This window comes from Carcharodon carcharias, chromosome 4 (assembly GCF_017639515.1).
Source record: "Carcharodon carcharias isolate sCarCar2 chromosome 4, sCarCar2.pri, whole genome shotgun sequence".
Taxonomy (NCBI): Eukaryota; Metazoa; Chordata; class Chondrichthyes; order Lamniformes; family Lamnidae; genus Carcharodon; species Carcharodon carcharias.
Window position 1 is genome coordinate 6892271 of NC_054470.1, and position 23947 is coordinate 6916217.

The 23947-nt window shown below is 46.9% G+C and overlaps 1 protein-coding gene across 4 annotated transcripts in view; it reads left to right on the forward strand.

Moving 5' to 3' along the window:
• The window catches only part of LOC121276969 (aminopeptidase Q-like), a 239842-nt gene that overhangs the window by 102889 nt on the left and 113006 nt on the right, over positions 1-23947 (forward strand). For all 4 annotated transcript variants that reach the window (XM_041185720.1, XM_041185717.1, XM_041185719.1 and 1 more), the window contains exon 7: positions 9911-10054. In XM_041185720.1, the coding sequence (XP_041041654.1) occupies positions 9911-10054 (144 nt within the window). The remainder of the gene's footprint in view (positions 1-9910; positions 10055-23947) is intronic.

A 23947-nucleotide genomic window follows, 5' to 3' on the forward strand; every position in this document is an offset into this window, starting at 1 on the left:
ATGACTGAGCTACATCTGACATTAATCAGGAGATCCAAAAATGCAGGAATTGTAGCTGACAACTTAGGGATAATGAATATTATTCCAATATTCAAAAAAGACTACAGATCAGTTAGTGGAGAAAATGCTTGTGATAGAGGATTAATTGATAGGTCAGATAGAGATGATGAGATAGTGTGTGGAAAATGATTATTCTTCAGTTCTGGCACCATGGAAATGCTTTGCAAAGATTAAGATAAGGTTGCATATTCAGGAGTTGGAGACAGCGTGAAGTTTAACAGCAGCAAAGTTATAAAAGCTTATATTTGGTTAATAAGCATTCTGCGTTTCATCAATGACCTTCCCTCCATCATAAGGTCAGAAGTGGGGATATTCGCTGTGAATTGCATAATGTTGAGCACCATTCGCAACTCCTCAGATACTGAAGCAGTCCATGTCCAAATGCAGCAAGACCTGAACAATATCCAGGTTTGGGCTGAAAAGTGGCAAGTAACATTCGTGCCACACAAGTGCCAGGCACTGACCACCTTCAACAAGAGACAATCTAGCCATCGCCCCTTGAAGTTCATTGGCAGTACCATCGCTGAATCCCCCACTATCAACATCCTGGGAGTTTCGATTGAGCAGAAACTGAACTGGACTAGCCATATAAATACTATGGCTACAAAAGCAGGTCAGAGGCTGGGAATCCTGCGGCAAGTAACTCACCTCCTAACTTCCCAAAGCCTGTCCACATCTACAAGGCACAAATCCGGAGTGTGATGAAATACTCTGCACTTGCCTGGATGAGTGCAGCTCCAACAACACTCAAGAAGATTGACACCACCCAAGACAAAGCAGCCCAGTTGATTGGCACTACATCCACAAACATTCACTCCCTCCACCACTGACACACAGCAGTGTGAACTATCTACAAGATTCCCTGCAGGAACTCACCAAGTCTCCTCAGACAGCACCTTCCAAACCCATGACCACTGCCATCTAGAAGGACAAGGGCAGCAGACACATGGGAACACCACCACCTGGAAGTTCCTCTCCAAGCTACTCACAAACCCTAACTTGGAAATATATGCTGTTCCTTCACTGTCGTTGGGTAACGTCCTAGAACTCTCTCCCTTACAGCACTCTGGGTGTACCTACACCACATCGACTGCACCACCATCTTCTCAAGGACAATTAGGGATGGGCAATAAGTGCTGGCGACGCCTGCATCCCATAAATTAATAAAAGAATAAAAAGTGAAGCTGTTATCAACAAACTGATTATGTACAAAAATGCAGCACGAGTTGATTTGAAGTTATCACAAGTTTAACTTAGCATTGTAGAGATTATTAGTTGGATCATATTTTGAATATTGAATGCAATTTTGGACACCCAACCTTGAAAGGGATGTGAAAATATTAGAGAGGCTTTAGGCACGAGGGATAGGAATGGTTTCCGAACTTGGGGCTCTAACCTGAAACAAGGGAACCACAAAGTATAACCAGAACTGAACTTTATTGGGAGGAATGTCCCCTTGTCGAGTGGGTGCGGCGGGTGGACCTGGGGGCGGCAGTGAAACGGTCCGCAGCCCGCAATCGGGCTCCGACCCGTGATTTCACACACTGGCTGGCCAAGTAATGCGTGAAACATCCGCTGAGAGCCTCAGCACTGCTGGGGTGGGGGCTGGAGGAGGGTGAGCGCTGATGTTTGCACATCAGTGCTGGGGGGTGGGGGGGTGGTGGGTGCGCTCCTTGAAAGCTCACAGGATGTAGCGAGCTGCCTCTGGGAGCTGAAGATTTTTAAAATGAGGAAAGAAGAATCTACAATGAATATAAACATGTCCCCACATGTGACTTTGAGATTTTTTAAAAATCCATTTTTTTTTTTACTTAATTGTTGGAAACCTCACCCCACCCGTGGATGATATGTTACTAAAAATGCAAAGGCCGCCTTGGCCTATTTGCCTGCTGCTAACCATAAGGTTCGATGGGCAGTGAAGAACCCTGCTTAATGAGCTGCTTAAGTGCCTTAGTAGGCCTCTTACTGGTCGGTGAGCACGCTGCCGACTCTCACGCGTGCCCGCCGACTGAAATACCGCGCGAGTGTGCGATGGCCTCAGGACATTAGCCTGAAGTTATCATGCGCTATTCCACGTTCAAATGTGTTGGGCGAGCACTCGCACACCGAGCTGAAAATCCTGGCCCAATCAGAATCTGTAATCAGGATTAAACATATTAACGTAGTAAACAAACTGGGTGGGTGGGTGGGGGGGGTGGTTATTTGGTCTGTTGCATGGAAACAGCTCATTTAAAAACAAATAATAATTGGTGTTTTATTTTAGACCATCATTACAGGCAACATTTTGAAAACTAAACCTTTAATTAGCTAGTCACTCTGCTATGTATTCCAAAGTCAGCATTTTATTATTAGAAATAGATTTTCAGCACAAACATGTTTTCAATTAGCTTGGAAATAAACAGACTACTAATTTAATGTTAGTATTAAAAGTAGTTGGCATATAATGAAAATACAGCAAAAAATCAAATTGTTTTTAAGCCAGCATTTAATTTCATTTTAATGAACAATGATTACAATTTGAATATGAATTTAAAAAAAAACCACATAAGAGTTGATTTTACGTGCTGGGAGGGCTGAATGAATTACCCTCCTTCCCCTACCCCCCAACACAAGGTACCTCACTGACATGAAATCTGGCTTCCCCACAGTGATAATGCATTGGGAGAGGCCTTAATTTGTGCAGAGAGGGACTTTTGCTCCTCAGAGACAAGACGTTCCACCCTAGAGAGTTGCCGGCCAATCCGTTGGTCATTGCCTGACACTTGTATGATGTGAATCTTACTTGCCACTTGTCAGTCCAAGGCTGGATATTGTCCAGGTCTTGCTGCATTTGGACATGGACTGCTTCAGTATCTGAGGAGTCATGAATGGTGCTGAACATTGTGCAATCATCAGTGAACATCCCCACTTCTGATCTTATGATGGAAGGAAGGTCATTGATGAAGCAGCTGAAGATGGTTGGGCTGAGGACACTACCCTGAGGAACTCCTGCAGTGATGTCCTGGAGCTGAGATGACTGACCTTCAAAAACCACAATCAGCTTCCTTTGTGCTATGTATGACTCCAACGAGTGGAGGGTTTTCCCCCTGATTCCCACTGACTCCAGTTTTGTTATGGCTCCTTCATGCTACACTTGGTCAAAGGTGGCCTAATGTGAGGGGCAGTCAGTCTCACCTCACCTAAGGAGTTCAACTCTTTTGTCCATGTTTGAACCAAGGCTATACTGAGTGGCCTGGCGGAACCCACACTGGGCATCAGTGAGCAGGTTATTGCTAAGCAAGTGCCGCTTGATAGCACTGTTGATGACCTTTTCCATTACTTTACTGATGATTGAGAATGGACTGGTGGGACGGTAATTGGCTGAGTTGGATTTATCCTGCTTTTTGTGTACAGGACGTACCACCACATAGCTGGGTAGATGCCAGTGTTGTAGCTGTACTGGAACAGCTTGGCTAGGGGCACAGCAAGTTCTGGAGCACAAGTCTTCAGTACTATTGCTGGAATATTGTCAGGGCCCATAGTATTTGCAGTATCCAGTGCCTTCAGCCATATCTTGATATCACGTGGAGTGAATCAAATTGGCTGAAGACTGGCATCTGTGATGCTGGGGAGCTCCGGAGGAGGCTGAGATGGACCATCCACTTCCCACTTCTGGCTAAAGATTGTATCAAATGCTTCAGCCTTTTCTTTTGCACTGATTTGCTGGGCACCCCCATCATTGAGGATGGGGACATTTGTGGAGCCTCCTCTTCCAGAGAGTTGTTTAATTGTCCACCACCATTCATGACTGGATGTGGCAGGACTGTAGAGCTTATCTCTGTCTATCACTTACTGCTTATGCTGTTTGGCATGCAAGTAGTCCTGTGTTATAGCTTCACCAGGTTGACATCTCATTTTTTAGGTACACTTGGTGCAGCTCCTGACATGTCCTCCTGTGTGCATCATTGAACCAGTGTTGATTCCCTGATTTGGTGGTAATTGTAGAGGGGGGGATTGCTGGACCATGAGGTTATAGATTGCGTTCGAGTACAGTTCTGCTGTTGCTCATGGCCCGCAGCGCCTCATGGATGCCCAGTTTGAGTTGCTTGATCTGTTCAAAATGTATGCCATTTAGCATGGTAGTAGTGCCACACAACACAATGGAGGGTATCCTCAATGTGAAGTCAGGAAATCCTGACTTCATATTGAGTATACGGTGTTCACAATGACTGTACGGTGCTTTATCCTACTGATACTGCCATGTACAGATGCATCTGTGGCAGGCATATTGGTGAGGATGAGGTCTAGTATGTTTTTCCCTCTTGTTTGTTCCCTCACCACCTGCTGCAGACCCTGCAGTCTAGCAGGTATGTCCTTTAGGACCCGGCCAGCTCAGTAAGTAATGGTGCTACCAATCCATTCTTGGTGATGGACATTGAAGTCCCCCACCCAGAGTACATTCTGCGCCCTTGCCACCCTTGGTGCTTTTTCCAAGTGGTGTTCAACACGGAGGAGCACTGATTCCTCAGCTGAGGGAGGGCGGTATGCGGTAATCTGTTGCCCATGTTTGACCTGATGCCATGAAACTTCATGGGGTTCAGAGTCGATGTTGAGGACACTCAGGAACTCCCTCCCAACTGTACACCACTATGCTACCACCTATGCTGGATCTGTCCTGCCAATGGGACAGGACATACCCACAGATGGTGACGGTGGTGTCTGGGACATTATCTGTAAGATATGATTCCGTGAGGATGACTATGTCAAGCTGTTGCTTGACTAGTCTATGAGACAGCTCTCCCAATTTTGGCACTCTGCAGGGTCGACAGAGCTGAGTTTGCCATTGTCATTTCCAGTGCCTGGTTTGATGCCAGGTGGTCCGTCTTGTTTCACTCCTTTTTTTGAGACTTTGTAGTGGTTTGATACAACTGAGTGGCTCGCTAGGCCATTTCAGAGGGCATTTGAAAGTCAATCACATTGCTGTGGATCTGGAGTCACATGTAGGCCAGACCAAGTAAGGACAGCAGATTTCCTTCCCTAAAGGGAACCAGATGGGTTGTTACAACAATCATCAGACCTTTAATTCCAGATTTTTATTGAATTCAAATTCCACCATCTGCTGTGGGATTTAATCCTAGGTCCCCAGAGAATTACCCTGGGTTTCTGGATTACTAGTCCAGAGACAATGCCACTACATCATCATCCCACACCGCCCCCTCCTCCCTTTGCACTTTATGTAACTTTTACTTTAACATGAATCAGAATCAATGTACATTAAAGATGAATTAACAGACAAATGATACTTCAAATAAAAAAGAAATTTCACTTTAAATAGTCAATACAATAAAGATACACCTTACACAACCAGAAGAACCCGCATCACTCCCCACAGATATGTGGCACTGTGTAACAACTCAGTTCCACACTATGCCAGGATAGATCAGGGCAAAGTTCAGGGGGCCCATCTGACAACAGTTTTCACCTCCGAGTTTCATGGGTATAATTATCATCAAGACAAACTTTTATGAACTCTCCCTCCCTCAGGCCACAACAGTCCTGCTGGTGTAGCTTTCCAGAGTTCTTTTTCAATTGACCGATAAATGACATCCTGGTTCACAGTTTGGCTACGTGGGAATACACCCAGCTCTTTAGCATCTCTGAATTAGGAAGGAAGCTTTCAAGGCTTTAGACTCCTTTTAGCCAGCTCACACTTTCCAAAAGCTCCTGTCTCCTTTTCTGCCAAACAAAGAAACTAACCTCTTTCTGAATGGGATTTGCATCTTGTCCTTGCAAGAATTCTGTGCCTCACTATTTCTATCTCTGTCTGCATTCTCATTGGCTTGGAATTTCTGGCCCTGCCATGCTGGGACCCATCACTGGGGATGTGGCAGCCCAGACAAAAGCCCATTGACTTTCAGCGGGACTGGATGATAACAGCGGCAGGTGGGCAGGGCCAGAGAATGATGTCTGCATCTGTGTGCTGATCGCCTTCACCCTCCAGCTCTCCTGTTTCTAGCTCTCCTTTGTATCCAGCCACAATGCTTCTGTAATTTAACTTCCTTCTTGTTCATACTGCTGCCACGTCAAGGGTCACCAGGTCACATGGACCAATATTTCTTATTATTCAAGAAAATTAGAATTCATCCCTTTACAATGATGCATATTCTAAAAAAGATCTTGTCATGCATTTTTAAAAACAACTATGCATTCCACAGAAACTTTGAAGGAGTTACAACTTTTCCTTATTGTACTGCTTCTGGGTCAAAGCTCATCTCAGGATAAAGACAATTAAATGGGTATTATGTATGTATATTATACATTTTGTGTAAGGTTTTGAGGAAGCATTAAAAGCAAAGAAAAATGTGTCAATATGAAAGAAATGAGGCAGAGCATAGGAACATTGGAAGTAAATGCAAGGCTGCCAGTGGTGGAATACAGGTGACAAGGGGTGAGTAGAAGTGCACGCAGTGTTAGAGGAGCAGAGAGTGCATGTGGGGATGTAAGGCAAGAGGTGATCACTAAAGTAGGGCGTGGCACATTCTGAGCGTGATTTGAAAACCAGGAGCTGAGTAAAATAGCGGGTGGGTGGGTTGGGTGGGGGGGACACTGCTGGAAGCAAAGTCAGTGTGGAGCTGACATGCTTCACGCTGACTCGCCCCCATAGCCATAATGCACTGTGGGTCAGCTAAACGAGGGCCAAGTGGGACTTCCAAGAGGAAGCCCCGCCTTCTGGAGCTGCCGGCCCCATCGGTCCCGGCAGCGCCAAGAGTGCGTCTTGACCACTGCCGGGACTGCACTGAGTTAGGAGAAGAAGGCCCATGGATCCCCAGAGCAGGTAAGTCTGGGGCCTTGGGCTGTGAGGATTTAGGCAGGTCAGGGGGAAGGGTAGTGAGGAGGGAGTGTGTTTAAGGCCGTGGGCAGTTCAGAATTTTAGATATGCCCCCCACCCCACCACCCCCCCCCCCCCCACCAGATCGACAAAGAGCAGCCCCTGTAGATCTAACCCTCCCTTCCTTCCCACCATTTGCAGAACTTGTTAAAACATCGGCCTGCCCGCTCCTGCCTGACTGCCCATGCCAAACATTTTATGGCGTGGACAAGGTATTATCAGGGCCAATTGGCCTGGTAACAATTAAGGCTAATTAACCCTGATTACTCATCCGAACATGGTGAGCAGGCTGCCAATTTTGGCACCTGCCCACATCTTTAACTATAGGGGTGAGCTTGGGGGTGGGTGGGAAGGTGATGGGGTGAGCACCCGGATGAACAGCCACCCTGTTTTATGCCCCTCCCATCCAAAACACGCCTGGCAGGGGCATGTAAAATGCAGCCCAAGGACACTCATTTCAAAATGAATATAGTTGGCCAGTGAGGCTTGGATAAGTAATGAGGTGCATCGGTTTGCATGAGTTGTAATTTTTTGGAACACTGAAGTAAGAAGATCAATTAGACAGCTTTAGAATAATCAAATTTTAAGATAACAATATAATAAACTGAAGTTTTGGTAGCGGAATTGGAAACATAGGATGCAGATGGTTAATTTGCAAAGGTGGAAGAAAACAATTTTAGAAACAGGGCAGGTGTGGGTGAGAAGTCCGAAGTACAGTCGAGCAGAATGTTAAGGCTACTTCCCTTCTGACTCAGCTTGAGGTGGCAGCCAAGGATTTTATGGATAAAAACCAAAAAAAACTGCGGATGCTGGAAATCCAAAACAAAAACAGGATTACCTGGAAAAACTCAGCAGGTCTGGCAGCATCGGCACAGAAGAAAAGAGTTGACGTTTCGAGTCCTCATAACCCTTCAACAGAACTGAGTGAATATTAGAAGAGGGGGTGGAACTCAGTTCTGTCGAAGGGTCATGAGGACTCGAAACATCAACTCTTTTTTTCTCCGCCGATGCTGCCAGACCTGCTGAGTTTTTCCAGGTAATTCTGTTTTTGTTAAAGGTTTTATGGAGTTGTGAACAGAGGCACAGTGAAGTTAGCAGGAGCTGAAGAGGGTAGTCTCGGTCTCCTTACTGTTGACTGAAGGAACTTTTGTCTCAGAGAAGTCAGAGAAGCAATATGAAAATATGGCGTCAGTCTTTGGGCCAGTGGGACCAGACAGCAAGATAGAGTGAGCTTCTCCTCTGAGTAATGACCCTTTTCTGGATAATGTTGCCAAGGTGTAGAAGGTAAATAATGAAGAACAGCAAGCTAGGAGTGATCTCCAGGGGATACACCAGAAGTCATGAAGTCTGCAGCGGAGGAGGAGAAAAAAAAAATCACCTCTTGGGGCATATGCTCAGATTGAACATTCTCAGCTTGCAATTTTCTATCAATGCACTTTAATGAACAGAAAATCATGTGCTGGGAAGATACAATTTTGTGATATGCACTCCTAGGGAGAAAGGTAATCCTCCTCTCAGGGACGGGTTGGGAGACGGGGGAGTCATTGTTCAGGGTAGAGGGCCCATTGTCTTCCTGACAACCCACAATTAAATCCAGGTCAGGAAAGATCAAGAACAGCCTTCCTGCCAAGGGGCCAACTGAGGCCCATGGGGCCTATTTAAGCACCTCATCCCACAGCCACTGGTATTCAACCAGCAGCTGATGGGGGTCACACCATATGGCCAGGTAAACCCTGGAAGGCATGCCTACAGCCTTTTGGAGGAGGGGTCCCCGCTGTCCCTCCTCAGATACCCGACGGAGAGAACTGCCAGCAGCAAGGGAGGGATCCTCATTGCCTTTAACATCAACCCTTTGGCTCTTCCCTCGCCATGACCTCCCTGATTGGCCCCCAGCGATGCTGCTTGCTGCCTCACTTACCTGTGTGTCAGGGCTCCGGTGACATTCCTCCTCCTCGGGCAGGCTGCAGTACCGGCAATGGGCCACCGCTCCCTGTGGCACTGTAGGTCCTGAACGGCTGCTGAACTCTGATCGACAGGCAGCTAATGGAAGTGGGGAATTCCTGCTGCAGGACCTGGGAACTCCAATGGTGGCCAGCAGGCTGCTTGATGAGTGTCTAATCCTATCAGGACTCCTGGAAATGGCCGTGGCAGGGTTGACACCGGCTCTTTGGCCAGCTGATGTGCCTAGTGTCACAACCGTTAATTTCTTCCCCTAGTGAATGCAGGAATGGATGCCTCGGAATATTTACACACTAGTGCCTGTTATGAATCGTGGAAGAAAGGGTTCAGGAAAACATTACCCATTGTTCGGAATTTGAAGCAGATGCACAGTAAAGTAGTGACTTTTTCATCAATTAACTTTAAAAGGCAAGTGGAAGAAAATTTGGTTCAGAGGGGAAATCATGGTTACTGAGATTGTTGCAGAGAAATATAATTAAATGCCGCTTCGTTACAAGTGTGTCATCATTGGCTAGGTTTTTTTGTGCATTTCACCCCAGCGGGAATTTGAGTCCCTCAGAAGTACATGTTCCAAAACTGTGACTTTATTAGCTAATTCAAAATCATTTTGAAAAATTGACACTTTCAATAAAATATGAAGCTACAGCATTGCGAGATAAGGTTAATTTTCAACAAGCTGATGCGGAACTGAAACAGATTTGCAGCAAAAGTAATTATCACGATGTTGATTAACTAAACTAAAAGCCAGAACTAGAAAGTATCTGACAAGGACTGGGATTCCTGGTTAGATGAGCAATGCCCTGGCCCAAATCAGCTGTGAACACCAGGCTGCCTGATTAGAAAGATGTAATCCATAATCTGGAATATGGAATAATTTTGTTTGGGGGTCAGCAACAAGCAATGCAGAACCTTGGGTAAGGACATTAATTTAGTGAGGTAGAGTTCAGAATAGGATAAATTGTACTTGTTTGTGACATAATAACTCAACTGTAGTGAACTAATTGCTGTACTGATTTATTTCAGAACCATACATACCCATTTCATTTGCAATACAACGTGTTCCACAGTGAGACACGCTTTGGTTCACATTCATTGTCTATGAAGAAAGAAGATGTTAAAACCTTTGACAAAATCATGGAAATGTTTAGCGACATCACGTACTACAAGGTAAATTTTAGAACACATGTAAAAGATGAAATTGGGTTTCATTTTAAATATAGGATTTAGCTTGTCATTGAAGGTTTGGAAGAAGAAATCCAAGTGCATACATTTATCATCAGGACGTACTGTTTAAATAATCTCTTGTTTGTCCTTTGAGATGAACAGTCCAACCTCTGAGGTATTTGGTAGGATTCCGGTGGGTACCTAGTTGACTGCAAAGGCCAATCTGTGCCCGGAAGGTTATGCTGAGAATAGGTCAGGACAAGTTTTAGACAAATAGCTGGCTCAGGATTTCCTCTCCTTGTGTTTTTTTTCTCTCTTTCTGATATCCACTTGCTTTTGAAGGAGGTCACACTGTTTTTTATTTGGTTGTGCCAGGTGTAGTGGCCCTGGGTGAGCTTTTCATAGGAATTGAAGGCGATATTAAAAATCCTAAGGAAAGCCTTCAGAGTATCCTTGTAGCATTTCCTTTGATCTTCTTGAGGTCACAACCCAAACTGAACCTCTTCATTGAAAATTCACTTTGCTAAGTCAGTATTAGGCATTTTGAATACATGACCAATGCAACTCAGCTGTGACTGTCTTGTATGGTGCAGTTACTCGGCATACCAGCTCAGGTGAGCACCTCAGTGTCTGATGTTTCGTCCTGCTATCTGATCACAGAAGCTCCCGAAGGCAGCTCAAGTGAAAGTGGTCAAGCTTCTTGGTAGGATGCTGGTATACAATCCATGTCTCACATGCGTAGAGAAGAACGTGTAGGACGCTTGTTCTATTGGCTTTCGGTTTGGTAGGCAGACTTACTCCTCTTCATCTCCAGACTGATATTTGAAGTCTTCTGAAGGCTACACTTTCTTTGGCAATAATCTTGCATGCATCTCATCGTCAATATATAGACAGCTGAAGAGATTGTGCTGCTGAGACAAGTAAACTTATCCACTGCTGAGAGTTTCTGGCCATGGACTGAAACCTTGGGCTCAAGATCGGGTTTTCCTGGACTACGCTGGTATATTACTTCAGTTCAAATATTAATAAAGCAATAAGATATGGATTACAGATGGGATTCACAGGGTTTCTATTTTTTCAAATAAAAGAATGAAGCTAATATGTTTGTAAAAGGAAAAAGACAGGCTCTGGAGTCACATGTGGGCTAGACTGGGTAAGGGCAGCACATTTCATTCCTTAAAGGACATTAGTGAACTAGATTGATTCTTACAACAATTGATGATAATTTCATGGTCACCGTAACTGAGACTACCTTTCATTTCCAGATTGATTTGAACTGAATTCAAATTCCCCCAGCTGTTATGATGAGATTCGAATCGATGTCTCCAGAGCATAACCTGGGCCACTCGATTACTAGTCCAGTGACATCACCACTACACCATCATCTCCCAAATTAAATCACAAATTAAATCAAAAGTGAACAAAAGCAGATAGCGAAGGCAGAGGCAGAAGTGGAGTGCCTGGTGAGCAGGAAGCTCCAAGCTCTGCTTAACTGAATGCGGATGCTGGACCTCAGGCCAGTCAACAAAATGGATACTTCTGGAGCAGCAGGAGAAAGATTGGCATTTCAAGCATGACTGGCATGAGGTCATCGACATTTGCAATGCTGTCATCATCCATGGAAAGACTGGCCACCAATGTTACCTTTAGTATGTACAGCCGAGTGTCTGTGTAGCAACCCAAATTTTAATGTACAGGCCATGCACAAACCCATCTGCTCTAAGATACTAGGTGTGTGCACGTAAAAATGTAAAGATACCACACACTTAAATTAATTGACTGTGTACTATAATAAACAATTAAGTGGGATGTCGGTGGCCAACTCCATGGACCATCAAAGACAGCAATCTAGCGAGTGCGTGCTGGCTGTCAGCATTGGCTTGTAGGCTATGAATGCCATCTTAAATAGGATTGATGAAACCCTAATCTTGGCCATTCATCAGCACACTGAAATGCAGCAATGTTCTCTCATGCTCATTGCTCATTGTTAGCAGGTAAGTGTAGTGGGCCATAAGAGGGATGATGGTAAAAGAATCATGGAAGTGAGGACTTAAAGTGCTTCCACTTGTCACTGGTTTCCCCCCTTCCATGCTCCTTCAGTCAGTACCCCACTTGCTGCCTCCTGTCCTAAGCACCATGTGCGCTCTGTACAGGTGCAGGTGGAGCAGTCTTTGGTCGGGCATTCCCAGGTTCTAAAACCCAGAGGGTATTAGCTTAGAGCGTCTCAGCAGTCAGAGTGGGGGATCTGAACAGCCTGCTAAAACCACCATGTAGAACTTTTAGGCAAAGGAAGAGTGAAGATTTGTAGTGGTCAAAGGTCACATACATAAGTTGTGTTAAGCCTAGTCAGTGTTAAATTTGTCTAATTTTTTAAATTAATTTTAATTTTACTTAAATATTATTTATCTCCACTATTCTTCCATATTGTCCACTTTTGGTTGCTCCCTGACGAGTGGCCTTTTCACTTGTGATGAATGGTAAGGCAAGAATTGATGTTGAGCAATGAAGGGCTGTGAAAAGGATCCTTGGTTGTGTACAGGACCATGCAGAACATCATAAACTGAACATGTGCCAATTAAGTGTTTTGGACAGGGGACAGAGATTGACTGAAACCCCCAATTCCTTTTTCTTTCTGTCTGTAATCAGAATAGTTTAGTTTTGATTCGGCTGATTTGTGTTTCTAAACCCCCGTTAGTGTGCGGTCAATTTAAAAGTCACCAGCGGCAGACTTTCATGGATTTAAACAAGGAATATTATTTATTCACACACTAACTCCGGAAAGGTCTATCCCTACATCAACCACATAATACATTCCCAAGAAAGATACAGTTATGGACAGTAGTGCACTTCCACAAATATTAAACCCAAACAGAATAGTTAACAGTTCACATGACCTGGAGAGTCCAGCGAAGGAGGGAGATTTTCCCACTCTGGAATTGAATTTTAGGTAAATTCAGATGGCTGGGGTCAAAACAGGATTAACTGCAGAGTTCCAACAGATCATGTAGAAAGGCCTTGGTGGCTGCTGTAACCAGAGGTCCAATTTCTTGCAGGTAAAGCCAGAGCTATTTGAAACAGATCGGAAGAGGCTTTGAAAAGGTTTTAAATCTCCCAGGTCTTGAAAAGGCAAGATAACACAGCTGTTTCTTTGCAAATGTGATGTTGTTGCTAGTGTTCTGCAGATTGCCCAGTCTCTCTCTCTCTCTCTCTCTCATATTTTAGATTAAAGGGTTTTAAAATCAAAGGACAGTTTTGATCACTGTTGCGATCCCAGCTGATGTTAATGCTGGATAATTCAGCTCCCAGAGTGGAACCTGGTTTGATAGACCGTAACTTTTATTTTTGTTTAGAAACCTTGGGGTTTCGGGGGAGCAGTTACTGAACACATTCCCAGGAGTCTGCTCCTGCACTTTTAACAAAAGAATAAAACGTTTATTAAACAAGAAAAGATGAAAGATATTCCAACATTCCTTCACTCCAACTATACCTTTACAAATATATACAAATTCATAAAGATAACACAAGATGCAAAATCTATCTTATACTATAATGTTCACAGTGAGTCTACAGTCCATGTGAACTAATGGTGGTCGGGCACCAAATTCCAAAACCAAGCTTCTACAGATTTCTCATCAACCCCCCAGATGCTTGACACACTGTGAGTCAACTAGTCTCACTGCACCTCTTGTCTTTCTCACAAGGGCTTCCAATCCCCACGTTCAAAGAACTCACCTTGGAGTTCTCTCCCAGATGGCACAATCTCTCTGATGTCTCCAACAAGGATCCACCTCCAAGGTTCCAAGCTCACTCCCCGGTGTTCCTTTCCCCTGGATCTCCACGTACATTCATGCTTCACCTTCCAAGCACACTCTCTGATATTTGGCTGTGCCAAGCAGAACACCACTACTCCAAAGGCCCGTAGTAAGGAGTCACCAAACTTCCTCTGTATTCTTTGATCTTCTAGCTTCTCTCAAGCCTACTTTGCTTAAGTCTACTCCCTGCAGCTCTGTCTCTTTAATGCGGACGATTTTCTTCTACTCCTTACTCTCACTTCCACTTAACAGGGCCTGTTTCATATTCCTGTTCTTGTCTCTTGGCTTGACTATCTTCCTGGGACCTCTCCCTGGTTTTGGGACCTTTCTTCTTTGTTCTTTGGGATCTGCTCCCTGCAGCTCTCATCTTGCAGGAGTCCATCCCCCCTGATCTCTTTGCACCTCAAAGCAGTCTTCCTGTTTGCCTGGTTGAAGAGAAGGGATGTACACATAAAAACATAGCTAATGACATTCGAGAGAACCCCAACCAATGAGGACCAGGTGCAATATGATGAGAGCATTATGACATTCAGATGTGTCACTGGGCCAGCCAGTGGTGCACTGAAGATGCACATGATGTATCTGGCCCTGCAATCCACACCAGCCAGGATCTCTAGAGTGGTTGTTTAGAAACCGTGGAGGTTTGCATGCGTGTGTGTGGAAGGTGAAGTTTGAATGCAGGAAGCGATGAAGGAGATAGGAACATTGGGAAGAGAGGCTGAAACCTGGAGATGGATCCTTGTTGGAGACGTCCAAGAGAAAGCTTTGTTTGGGAGAGAATTCCAAGGCGAGTTCTTCGAATGTGGAGATTGAGAACCATTGCGAGAAAGACAGGGGCCAGAATTTTACACTCTAGGAGCCAGTGGGCGGCTGATCTGAGCTCACACGAGAAAATTATGGGTGTGCGTCCTGACATCATCACACTGTTGCACTATATTACAGTCGGCAGCTGCTCGCTGGAGTCGAAAGCGTGCCTGCCACAATTAAACGGGCATTACAAAGGCAATTGTATGAAATTTTACGTGGCCAGTGTGATTTAACAGGCCACACAGCCAGGTAGCCATCCTGCTTTTAATTGAAACTCGATCCAGGGCGGGATAAAAGTTGAGCAGAGCCCTGGTGATGTGAGTAGGTAGGAGTTTAGGTGAGGGTTGGTTGTAGGTGGTTTTCTGACATTGCATTTCCTGTGTTTTCTAGAGGATTCTTTGGCTTACAAGCTTTCTCAGAGGCTTTCTGCCAAGTGCACCCTTCAGTGCACTATCCTGTGCCTTCTGTATTCCAGCAAATGGGGATTGTCTACTCTGCTGGAAGGACTTCCTCTGAAGAGGAGGAGAGGGCCAGAAGGGAGAGAAATCCGGGTGTCCACAGGCAGCATCCTGGAGAATGACCTGTAGGAAGAGAGGTGTAGCCAAGGGGTTGCATGATTAGCAACAAGTGCAAGGCAGAAGGATCCACAGAAGATGCCATTATCCTGCAGCCAGAGTCTGCAGGCAGTGCTTCAGCTACCTGGACAAGGCTGAGGTCCAGTGCCGGATGAGGCTCCAGCTCTCTAGGGAGACTGTCACCTCCATTTGCCAGATGATTGGCCCAGAGATCACCTCAAACTGTGTAGGTGGCCATCCTGTGCCAGTGGCTCTTAAGGTGACAGTGGCCCTGAACTTTTTTGCCTCCGGTTCCTTCCAAGGGTCACCAGGGGTCTATGTGGTGTTTCCCAGTCTGCTGCCCACAGCTGCATCAAGCTGGTCACTGACACTCTGTTCAGACGTGTCAGTAACTTCACTCATTGCTGGACTGATGAAGCCAGCCAGGCTGAGCGAGCCAGAGGCTTTGTTGCAATTCTGGATTCCCCCGTATCCAGGGTGCCAAAGGTTGCACACATGTGCCCAAAAAGGTGCCAGTGGATGAGCCGTGTGCCTTCATCAACAGAAAGGGGTTCCACTCCTTGAACATCCAGATTTTTTTGCAACCACAAGGCACAGATTTTGCAGGTCTGTGCCAGGTACCCAGGCAGCTCCCACGATGCATACATCCTGCGGCACTCCCAGGTGCCGGGGCTCTTCATCACTCCAGCTCGGTTGGATGTTTGGCTCCTGAGTGACAAAGGCTATTGCCTGAAAAGGTGGCTCCTGTGTCCACTCAGACATCTAAGGACAGAGGCAGAGCAGAGGTACAATAGAAGTCGTGCCTCTACAAGGGCGGTAATTGAGAGGGCCATTGGCCTGGACCGATCAAGGGGAGAACTGTAATATCCTCTAGAGCGTATCTCACTTATTGCCATTGTGTGCTGCGCTTTGCACAATCTGGCTCTGGCAAGGGGGACCATTGGAAGATGAAGACAGTGAGGCTGCTGCCCAAGCCACAGAGGATGAGACAGCTGATGGGTCTGATGAAGAGCTGGAGGAGGCCCAGGGTGAGGATGCGACAGCAGAAGCGATGAACCTTCTGGGAGGCAGGGAGACCAGAGAGGCCTTGATTCTGTGTTCATTCAGCTAGGCATCCAAGGCATGGCTAACTAGTGAGCTCAAGGGTGATGCCTCCTCACTGAAACTTCCTGATGAGGCCATCCTGTGACCCCTATGTCAATGAACTACCTCTGAAATAAAGTTTTCAGCCCTTTCTGTCTGTCACAAGACACTCCCATGCCCAACACCTATGAAAAACACGAGGCGCATTCAGGCCATGAAACATAATAACATCTTTAAATGGTCATGTTTACACAATCTGAGCACAGAACACATATTACTGAAGTTCTATCACCTGTGACAACCCCTTAGTAGTGCCTTAAATTTTGCTTGCGGGTGCTGCGCCTTGGTGCCACCCCCAACCCCCACTCACTGGCAGCAGCATTAGAGGCCGCCTCCTGACAGTGATGCCCTGTCTGCCCTGATGATCTTGGCGGACACTCTCTGGCCGGCTGAGCCAGTTCAGGCGCCGCCCGGGACAGAGCGTCCAGCACCATGGCTGGGCACTGCTCAGTTATCACAGCTTCATCAGATGCCACGGGTACTGGCAGAGGAGTGGTGCCTTCATTCTGGAGCACCCTGAGAGGATCCTGGCAGATGTGACATACAACTGGTCCACCAGCATGAGGTTGGTTTGAACCTCCCTGCTCACCATTGATGGACGGGGACCTAACAGAGTGACTTGGTGCTTCATCCATCTCTCACACTGGCAACTGACCTGCTGAGTTCACTGCCAGTGTGTGGACATGCAGGTCTGAGTACAGCCCCAGAAACCCCTGATTCTGTTCCTGGAGCTGCCTCTCTTTGAGAGAGCTGCCTCTCTCTATCTACAGAGGAGGCTGTTCATTTAGAGCTCCAGTTCGATGCAGCGCTCACACTCTGCACGGACTCCTCCATGACAGAGACCATGGCATGCAGACCCTCGGGGATCTCCGCCAGGTCTTCCCACGCATCCCTCTGGACATCCAGCATCTGCCACCTGATGGACGATCCCAGAGGCTCATCACCTGCCTTGGACTCAGCACGGCGCTGGTCTCCAGCAGTCCTCCGACTGTCAATACCCTGGGCACTCTCTACCTCCTTGTGATTGTGATGCCTCTCACCACTGTGCACTACCATCTGAACTGACACACTATTGCCCACTGACGTGCCTGTGACTGCGCCAGTGCTTGGCATGGAGAGAGGATTTGATGCGGGTGCATCTGTCCATGGCTCCTCCTCGGGTGTCAAGAGGGGGTCCTTGGAGTCTCTCAGGCATGGTGAGGATGGTGCATCTGAGGAAGGAAAAGAATATGTCAATTGATTACATTGTAACAAAGTGACTGTACAGGCACAATAGTTTCTTGTCACGATGGACAACTGTCTCAATGAGGCTCTGTGACTGAATTTGCAATGGGGACTCTTGATTTGAGCTCCTCTTTGGAGATGCCAAGATCCTACATCTATTACACACTCCCCAATCTCTCACCTGTCCACTGGACTTTCACCACCTCCCCCCACCCCCCCAAGACCACTGCCTGTCTGCGACCTGTGGACCTTGCTCCATGCTTGCATTCTGTAACCATCTTAAATTTTGAAAGTATCAGCAGTTTGATAACCCCACCACCCAATCATGAGCGTTCCAGTGCATTATGGCTTCCCTTCTCCTGTACAGACAAAAGTGCATTCATTAGTGCCCCCTAAAGCTGCCAGAACCATACCAGCCTCCCACCACCACCCCAAGGAGACCGAGGTTGAGGTGCCCATCAGATTAGCCTCATCCTTCTATACATCCAAGGCAAGTGGGCACATCTCCCAGCCTTGGATGACACAGGGATATGTGCCACTTGGCATCCTGCATCCCACAAAGAATGGCCATTCTCTAAGTCATCTATACATAGTTACATGCCATGCGATAATGCCAGTTAGAAAGATCTGGTGCTTGGATTTGCAGCTCTGGCTGATTTCCCACATGTGCAGGGCATCATCAACTGAACACATGCCAACAAGGGCATCCCCAAATCACCCAGGAGTGTTTGTCATCCACAAGAACTCTATCAATATGCAGCTGGTGTGCAACCACAAAAAGATCTTTCTGCAGATGTACACAAGACTCTGGGAAAATTGCCATTATGCTTTGGTCCTGCAGGAGTCCATCCTCCCTGATCTCTTTGCACCTCAAAGCAGCCTTGTGGAGCATAGAAGATCATTGAACCTCTTCTGGCACTGGATCCATGTGCGGCACAAAACATCATGCCTGCTCACCTGGGCAGCCACCTCCATCCAGGCCTCCTTCGTCTGGTGGGGTAGCCTCCTCTTGCCATCGCGCAGCATGATGATGTCATATCAGGCACTCCTCCACAAAAGTCCATAGGCACTCTTCAGAAAATCGGGGGTGGGGGGGTGTGCGGGCACAGTGCCCTCCAACTTGGTATGCCCAACAGGTGCTGAGACCATAACTCCTGCCAATTAGAAAATCTTATATTCTCTCATGGACAGCTTCCTGAGGCCCCTCACCAACTCTGGGCTGCCGTCAGGGAGCTGCCTGAGATCTTTTAAAAGACTCCTCTGCAAATTCTGCCTCCTCCTCCTCCTGATCCTCCTCCCCAGAATTGTCAGAACAGACTCTGTGATCTGTACATTGTTCCTCCTGAAGGTCCAAACCTTGCTGCTGTGCAAAGCTTTGAAGAGTGCAGCACACCACAACCACACTAGAGATCCCAGCTGCTGTGTATTGCAGGGCCAGATACATTATGCACATCTTCAGTGTGCCAATGGCTTGCCCAGCGACATCTGATTGTCATAATGCTCTCACCATATCACACCTGGTCCTCATTGGTTGGGGTCCTCGAGTGTCATTCGCTATGTTTTTGTGTATATCCCTTCTCTTCAATCAGGCAGCTAGTAAGGCTGCTTTGAGGTGCAAAGAGATCAGGGAGGATGGACTCCTGCAGGACCAAAGCATGATGGCAATTTTCCCAGAGTCTTGTGTACATCTGCAGAAAGATGTTTTTGTGGTTGTACACCAGCTGCATGTTGAGAGAGTGGAAGTTCTTGTGGATGACAAACACTCCTGGGTGATCTGGGGATGCCCTTGTTGGCATATGTTCAGCTGATGATGCCCCTGCACATGTGGGAAATCAGCCAGAGCTGCAAATCCAAGCGCCAGATCTTTCTAACTGGCATTATCGCAGGCTAAGTTGACATAATTTGTTTTCCAGTAGTCAATTATCAGTCACCTGCCTTATGTATTTGTGTTTTGCCAACTGACAAATCCTGCAAAAGTCTCTGGTGAAGTCCTGGAAGTTTCCAGAGGCAAAGGAGTTGAGCGAGGTGGTGACTTTGACAACCAGTGGTCAAGCATGACCGCCAGGTTGACTTGGCAGCTGGTTTTGTTCCAGAGGAGGCAACTTGGAGCCAAATTCCTGATCTGCTTGAGAGTGCATGAGATGGTGAATTGAATTGGCAAGTGACCGGAAGGTGGGGATTATGCTTGCAGACTGAGCAAAGGTGTTCTGCGAAGCAGTCATCCAGTCTGCGTTTGGTCACCCCAATGTATAGGAGACCGGACTGTGAGCAGCAAATACAGTATGAAAGAGGTACAAGTAAACCACTGCTTCACCTTAAACCTACTCCTGCTCCCAACCCCACTCATTTTTGAAAGTTAAAGTTCACCCCTTTTAACTTTAAAACATTTAGGGCTAACCATTAGTTTGTGTCATTATTCAAGTGCGGGCATCACAATTTGTGACCTGGTCTTACTGGTTTCGGTGGAGCTGGGAATCATTTCCATGATTGTAATAAAGGGCGGAGTGTCTGCTGTACTGTTGGCTGCATCTGCACGGAGCTGAGCAACATTGCCTAATACCATGTGGTACAATCAGCCTCCACCATATCCTGCGCCATTTCCTTCACCTCCAGCACAATGCCACCACCAAACACACCTTCCCCACCACTCCCCTGTCACCATTCTGAAGGGACCATTCCCTCCGCGACATCTTGTTCCAATCCTCTATCGCCCCTAATACCTCATCCCCTTCCCACAGCACCTTCCCATGTAATCACAGAAGGTGTGATACCTGCCCCTTGACTTCCTCTCTCCTCACTGTCCAAGGTGAAGCAGTGATTCACTTGCACTTCTTTCAATTCAATCTACCATATTTGCTGCTCACAATCCAGTCTCCTATACACTGCGGTGACCAAACGCAGACTGGGTGACCACTTTGCGGAACACCTTTGCTCAGTCAGCAGGCACAATCCTGACTTTCTGGTTGCAGCACTGGAGGGCTTTGTGGTGCAGGCAGATAAGAGGCTGGGAGGCCCTCAAGGACACCCCCTCAGAAAGGATCGTGAGTAGGTGACCAGGGAAGTCAATTCCTTGTGTTTGGAGCTGAGAACCTGGTAGCAGTGCAAAAAAGAGTTGACTAAGCTCATGATGCCTTGCATTCACACCCACTTCTATAGGGTCCTATCTCAACCTATGACTGAGGATCAGGTACAGGAAGGCTGCTCCATTTTCTCTGCATTGGGCCTGTGACTTCCCTCCTCATTGTGGAGATGTCTGTGGAGAGTCTCCTCAGCAGGCGACTGTGCCTGCATCGTTTCAGGGGGCAGCTGCCCTCTCAGGGCCTTTCAGCATGGTTGGGTCCTGAGTTGGAGATGCTGAGGAAACAATGAATGACGCCGATGCCCCCAAGGAGTGGCCTTCCATCAGCCTCTTCGTTTGCTTCAGACTGTTCACGGTGCCGTTGATAGCTGGACGAGGTCATCAGCAGGGATGCAACTGATACATGATTGGGTGATCCATCTTAGCCTCCTCCGGATGTCCCCAGTATTACAGATATCAGCTCTCAGCCAATTCGATTCACTCCATGATATCAAGAATTGATTGATAGCACTGGACACTGCAAAGGCTATGGGCCCTGACAACATTTCAGCAATATTACTGAAGATTTGTGCTCCAGAACTTGCTATGCCTTTAGCCAAGCTGTTCCAGTACAGCTACAACACTGGCATCTACCCATCTATGTGGAAAATTGCCCAGGCGTGTCCTGTCCATATAAAGCGGAACAAATCCAACCCGGCCAATTACTGCCCCATTAGTCTACTCTCAACCATCAGCACAGTGAAGAAAGTGGTCATCGACAGTTCTTTCAAGTGGCACTTACTCAGAAACAACCTACTCACTGACACTCAGTTTGAGTTCTGCCAGTGCTGCTCAGTTCCTGACCTCATGACAGCCTTAGTTCAAACATGGACAAAAAAGTTGAACTCAAACAGTGAGATGAGAGTGACTGCCCTTGACATCAAGGCAATATTTCACCAAGTGTGGCATCAAGGAACCCTAGTAAAATTAGAGTCAATGGGAATCAGGGGGAAAACTCTCCACTGCTTGGAGTCATACCTAGCACAAAGGAAGATGGTTGTGGTTGTTGGAGGTCAATCATCTAAGTCCCAGGACATCACTGCAGGAGTTCCTCAGGGTAGTGTCCTAGGCCCGACCATCTTTAGCTGCTTCATCAATGACCTCCCTTCCATCATAAGGTCAGAAGTAGGGATGTTGATTGATGTTTGCCCAAAGTTCAGCACTATTCGTGACTCCTCAAATACTGAAACTGTCTGTGCCCTTGTGCAGCAAGGCCTGGATAACATTCAGGCCCAGGCTGATAAGTGACAAGTAACATTGCCAGGCATTTATATGCCACAAATGACCATCTGCAAACAACAGAGAATCTAACCATCTCCCCTTGACATTCAATGGCATTACCACTGCTGAATCCCCCATTATCCACATCCTGGGGGTTACCGTTGACCAGAAACTGAACTGGACCGGCCATATAAATACTGTAGCTACAAGAGCAGCTCAGAGGCTGGGAATCCTGTAATGAGTAACTCACCTCCTGATTCCCCAAAGCCTGTTCACCATCTACAAGGCACAAATCTGGAGTGTTATGGAATACTCCCCACTTGCCCGGATGAGTGCAGCTCCAACAGCATGCAAGAAGCTTGACACCATCTAAAACAAAGCAGCCCGCTTGATAGACACCACACCCACCACCTCTAACATTCACTTCCTCCATCACCAATGCAGAATGGCAGCATTGAGTACCATCTACAAGATGCATTGCAGCAACTTACCAAGGGTCCTTCAACAGCACCTTCCAAACCCGCGACCTATACCACTTAGAAGGACAGGGGCAGCAGATGCTTGGGAACATCACCATGTGTAAGTTCCCCTCCAAGCCACTCACCATCCTGGCTTGGAATATATTCCCATTCCCATTCCTTCACTGTAACTGGGTTAAAATCCTGGAACTCCCTCCCAAACAGCACTATGGGTGTACCTACACCACATGGATTTTTTTTTATTATCCATTCACAGGATGTGGGCATCTCTGGCTAGGCCAGCATTTATTGCCCAACCCTAGTTGCCCTTGTTGAGAAGGTGGTTGCGAGCTACCTTCTTAAATCGCTGCAGTCCCTGTGAGGTGGGGGTTAGGGGGGAGGGCAGTACATGGTAATCAGCAGAGCTTTCCTTGCCTGTGTTTGACCTGATGCTATGAGACTTCATGGGGTCCGGAGTCAATGTTGGGGACTCCCAGAGCAATTCCCTCCCGACTGTATACCACCATGCCGCCACTCCCTCCCGACTATACCACAAACCTCTGCTGGGTCTGTTCTGCCGGTAGGACAGGACATACCCAGGGATAGTAATAGTGGTGTCTGGACATGATCTATTAGGTATGATTCCGTGAGGATGACAATGTCAGGCTGGTGCTTGACTAGTCTGTGAGACTTCTCTCCCAATTTTGGCACAAGCCCCCAGATGTTAGTAAGGAGGATTTTGCAGGTTTGACAGGGTTAGATTTGCCGTTGTCGTTTCCAGCACCTAGGTTGATACCAAATGGTCCATCCGGTTTCATTCCTTTTCATTGATTTTTTAGCAGTTTGATACAACTGAGTGGCTTGCAAGGCCATTTCATAGGGTATTTAAGAGATAACCACATTATTGCAGATCTGGAGTCACATGTAGGCCAGAACCTACATGTTTTCTTCCCTAAAGGACATTAGTGAACCAGATGGGTTTCTACAACAATCAACAATATTTTCATGATCATCATTAGGCTTTTAATTCCCGATTTTTATTGAATTCCTGCTGTGGTGAAATTTGAACCAGGATCCCCAGAGCGTTACACTGGGTCTCTGGATTAGCAGTCCAGTGACAATACCACTACCCCCCTGGCGCCCCCCCCCCCCCCCCACCCCCCAACACTGGTTCAAAAGGCGTCTTACCACCACTTTCTCAAGGGCAATTAGAGATGAGCAATAAAAATACTGGCCTTGCAAGCAAGACCCACATCCTGTGAAAGAATTAAAAGAAAATACTTCAAGCATCTCTGCACCATTAGTGACACTGGACGGAATTTTCCATTTATGAGACGAAGTGTGATGGGGGGTGGTTTCGGCGGCACCCACCCCGCTGGCCAGAATGGCCAGGACCTTGCGCCCGATTCCGCATTTGGAAGCTCATTAGTTATGCACAAGTGAGCATTGGGCCTAATCAGCTGGCAGGTCGGGAGCTGAATCATCTGCCCACCATCAGCTGATGGGGTTGAATGTCCGGGTGCCACATTTAAATGCCA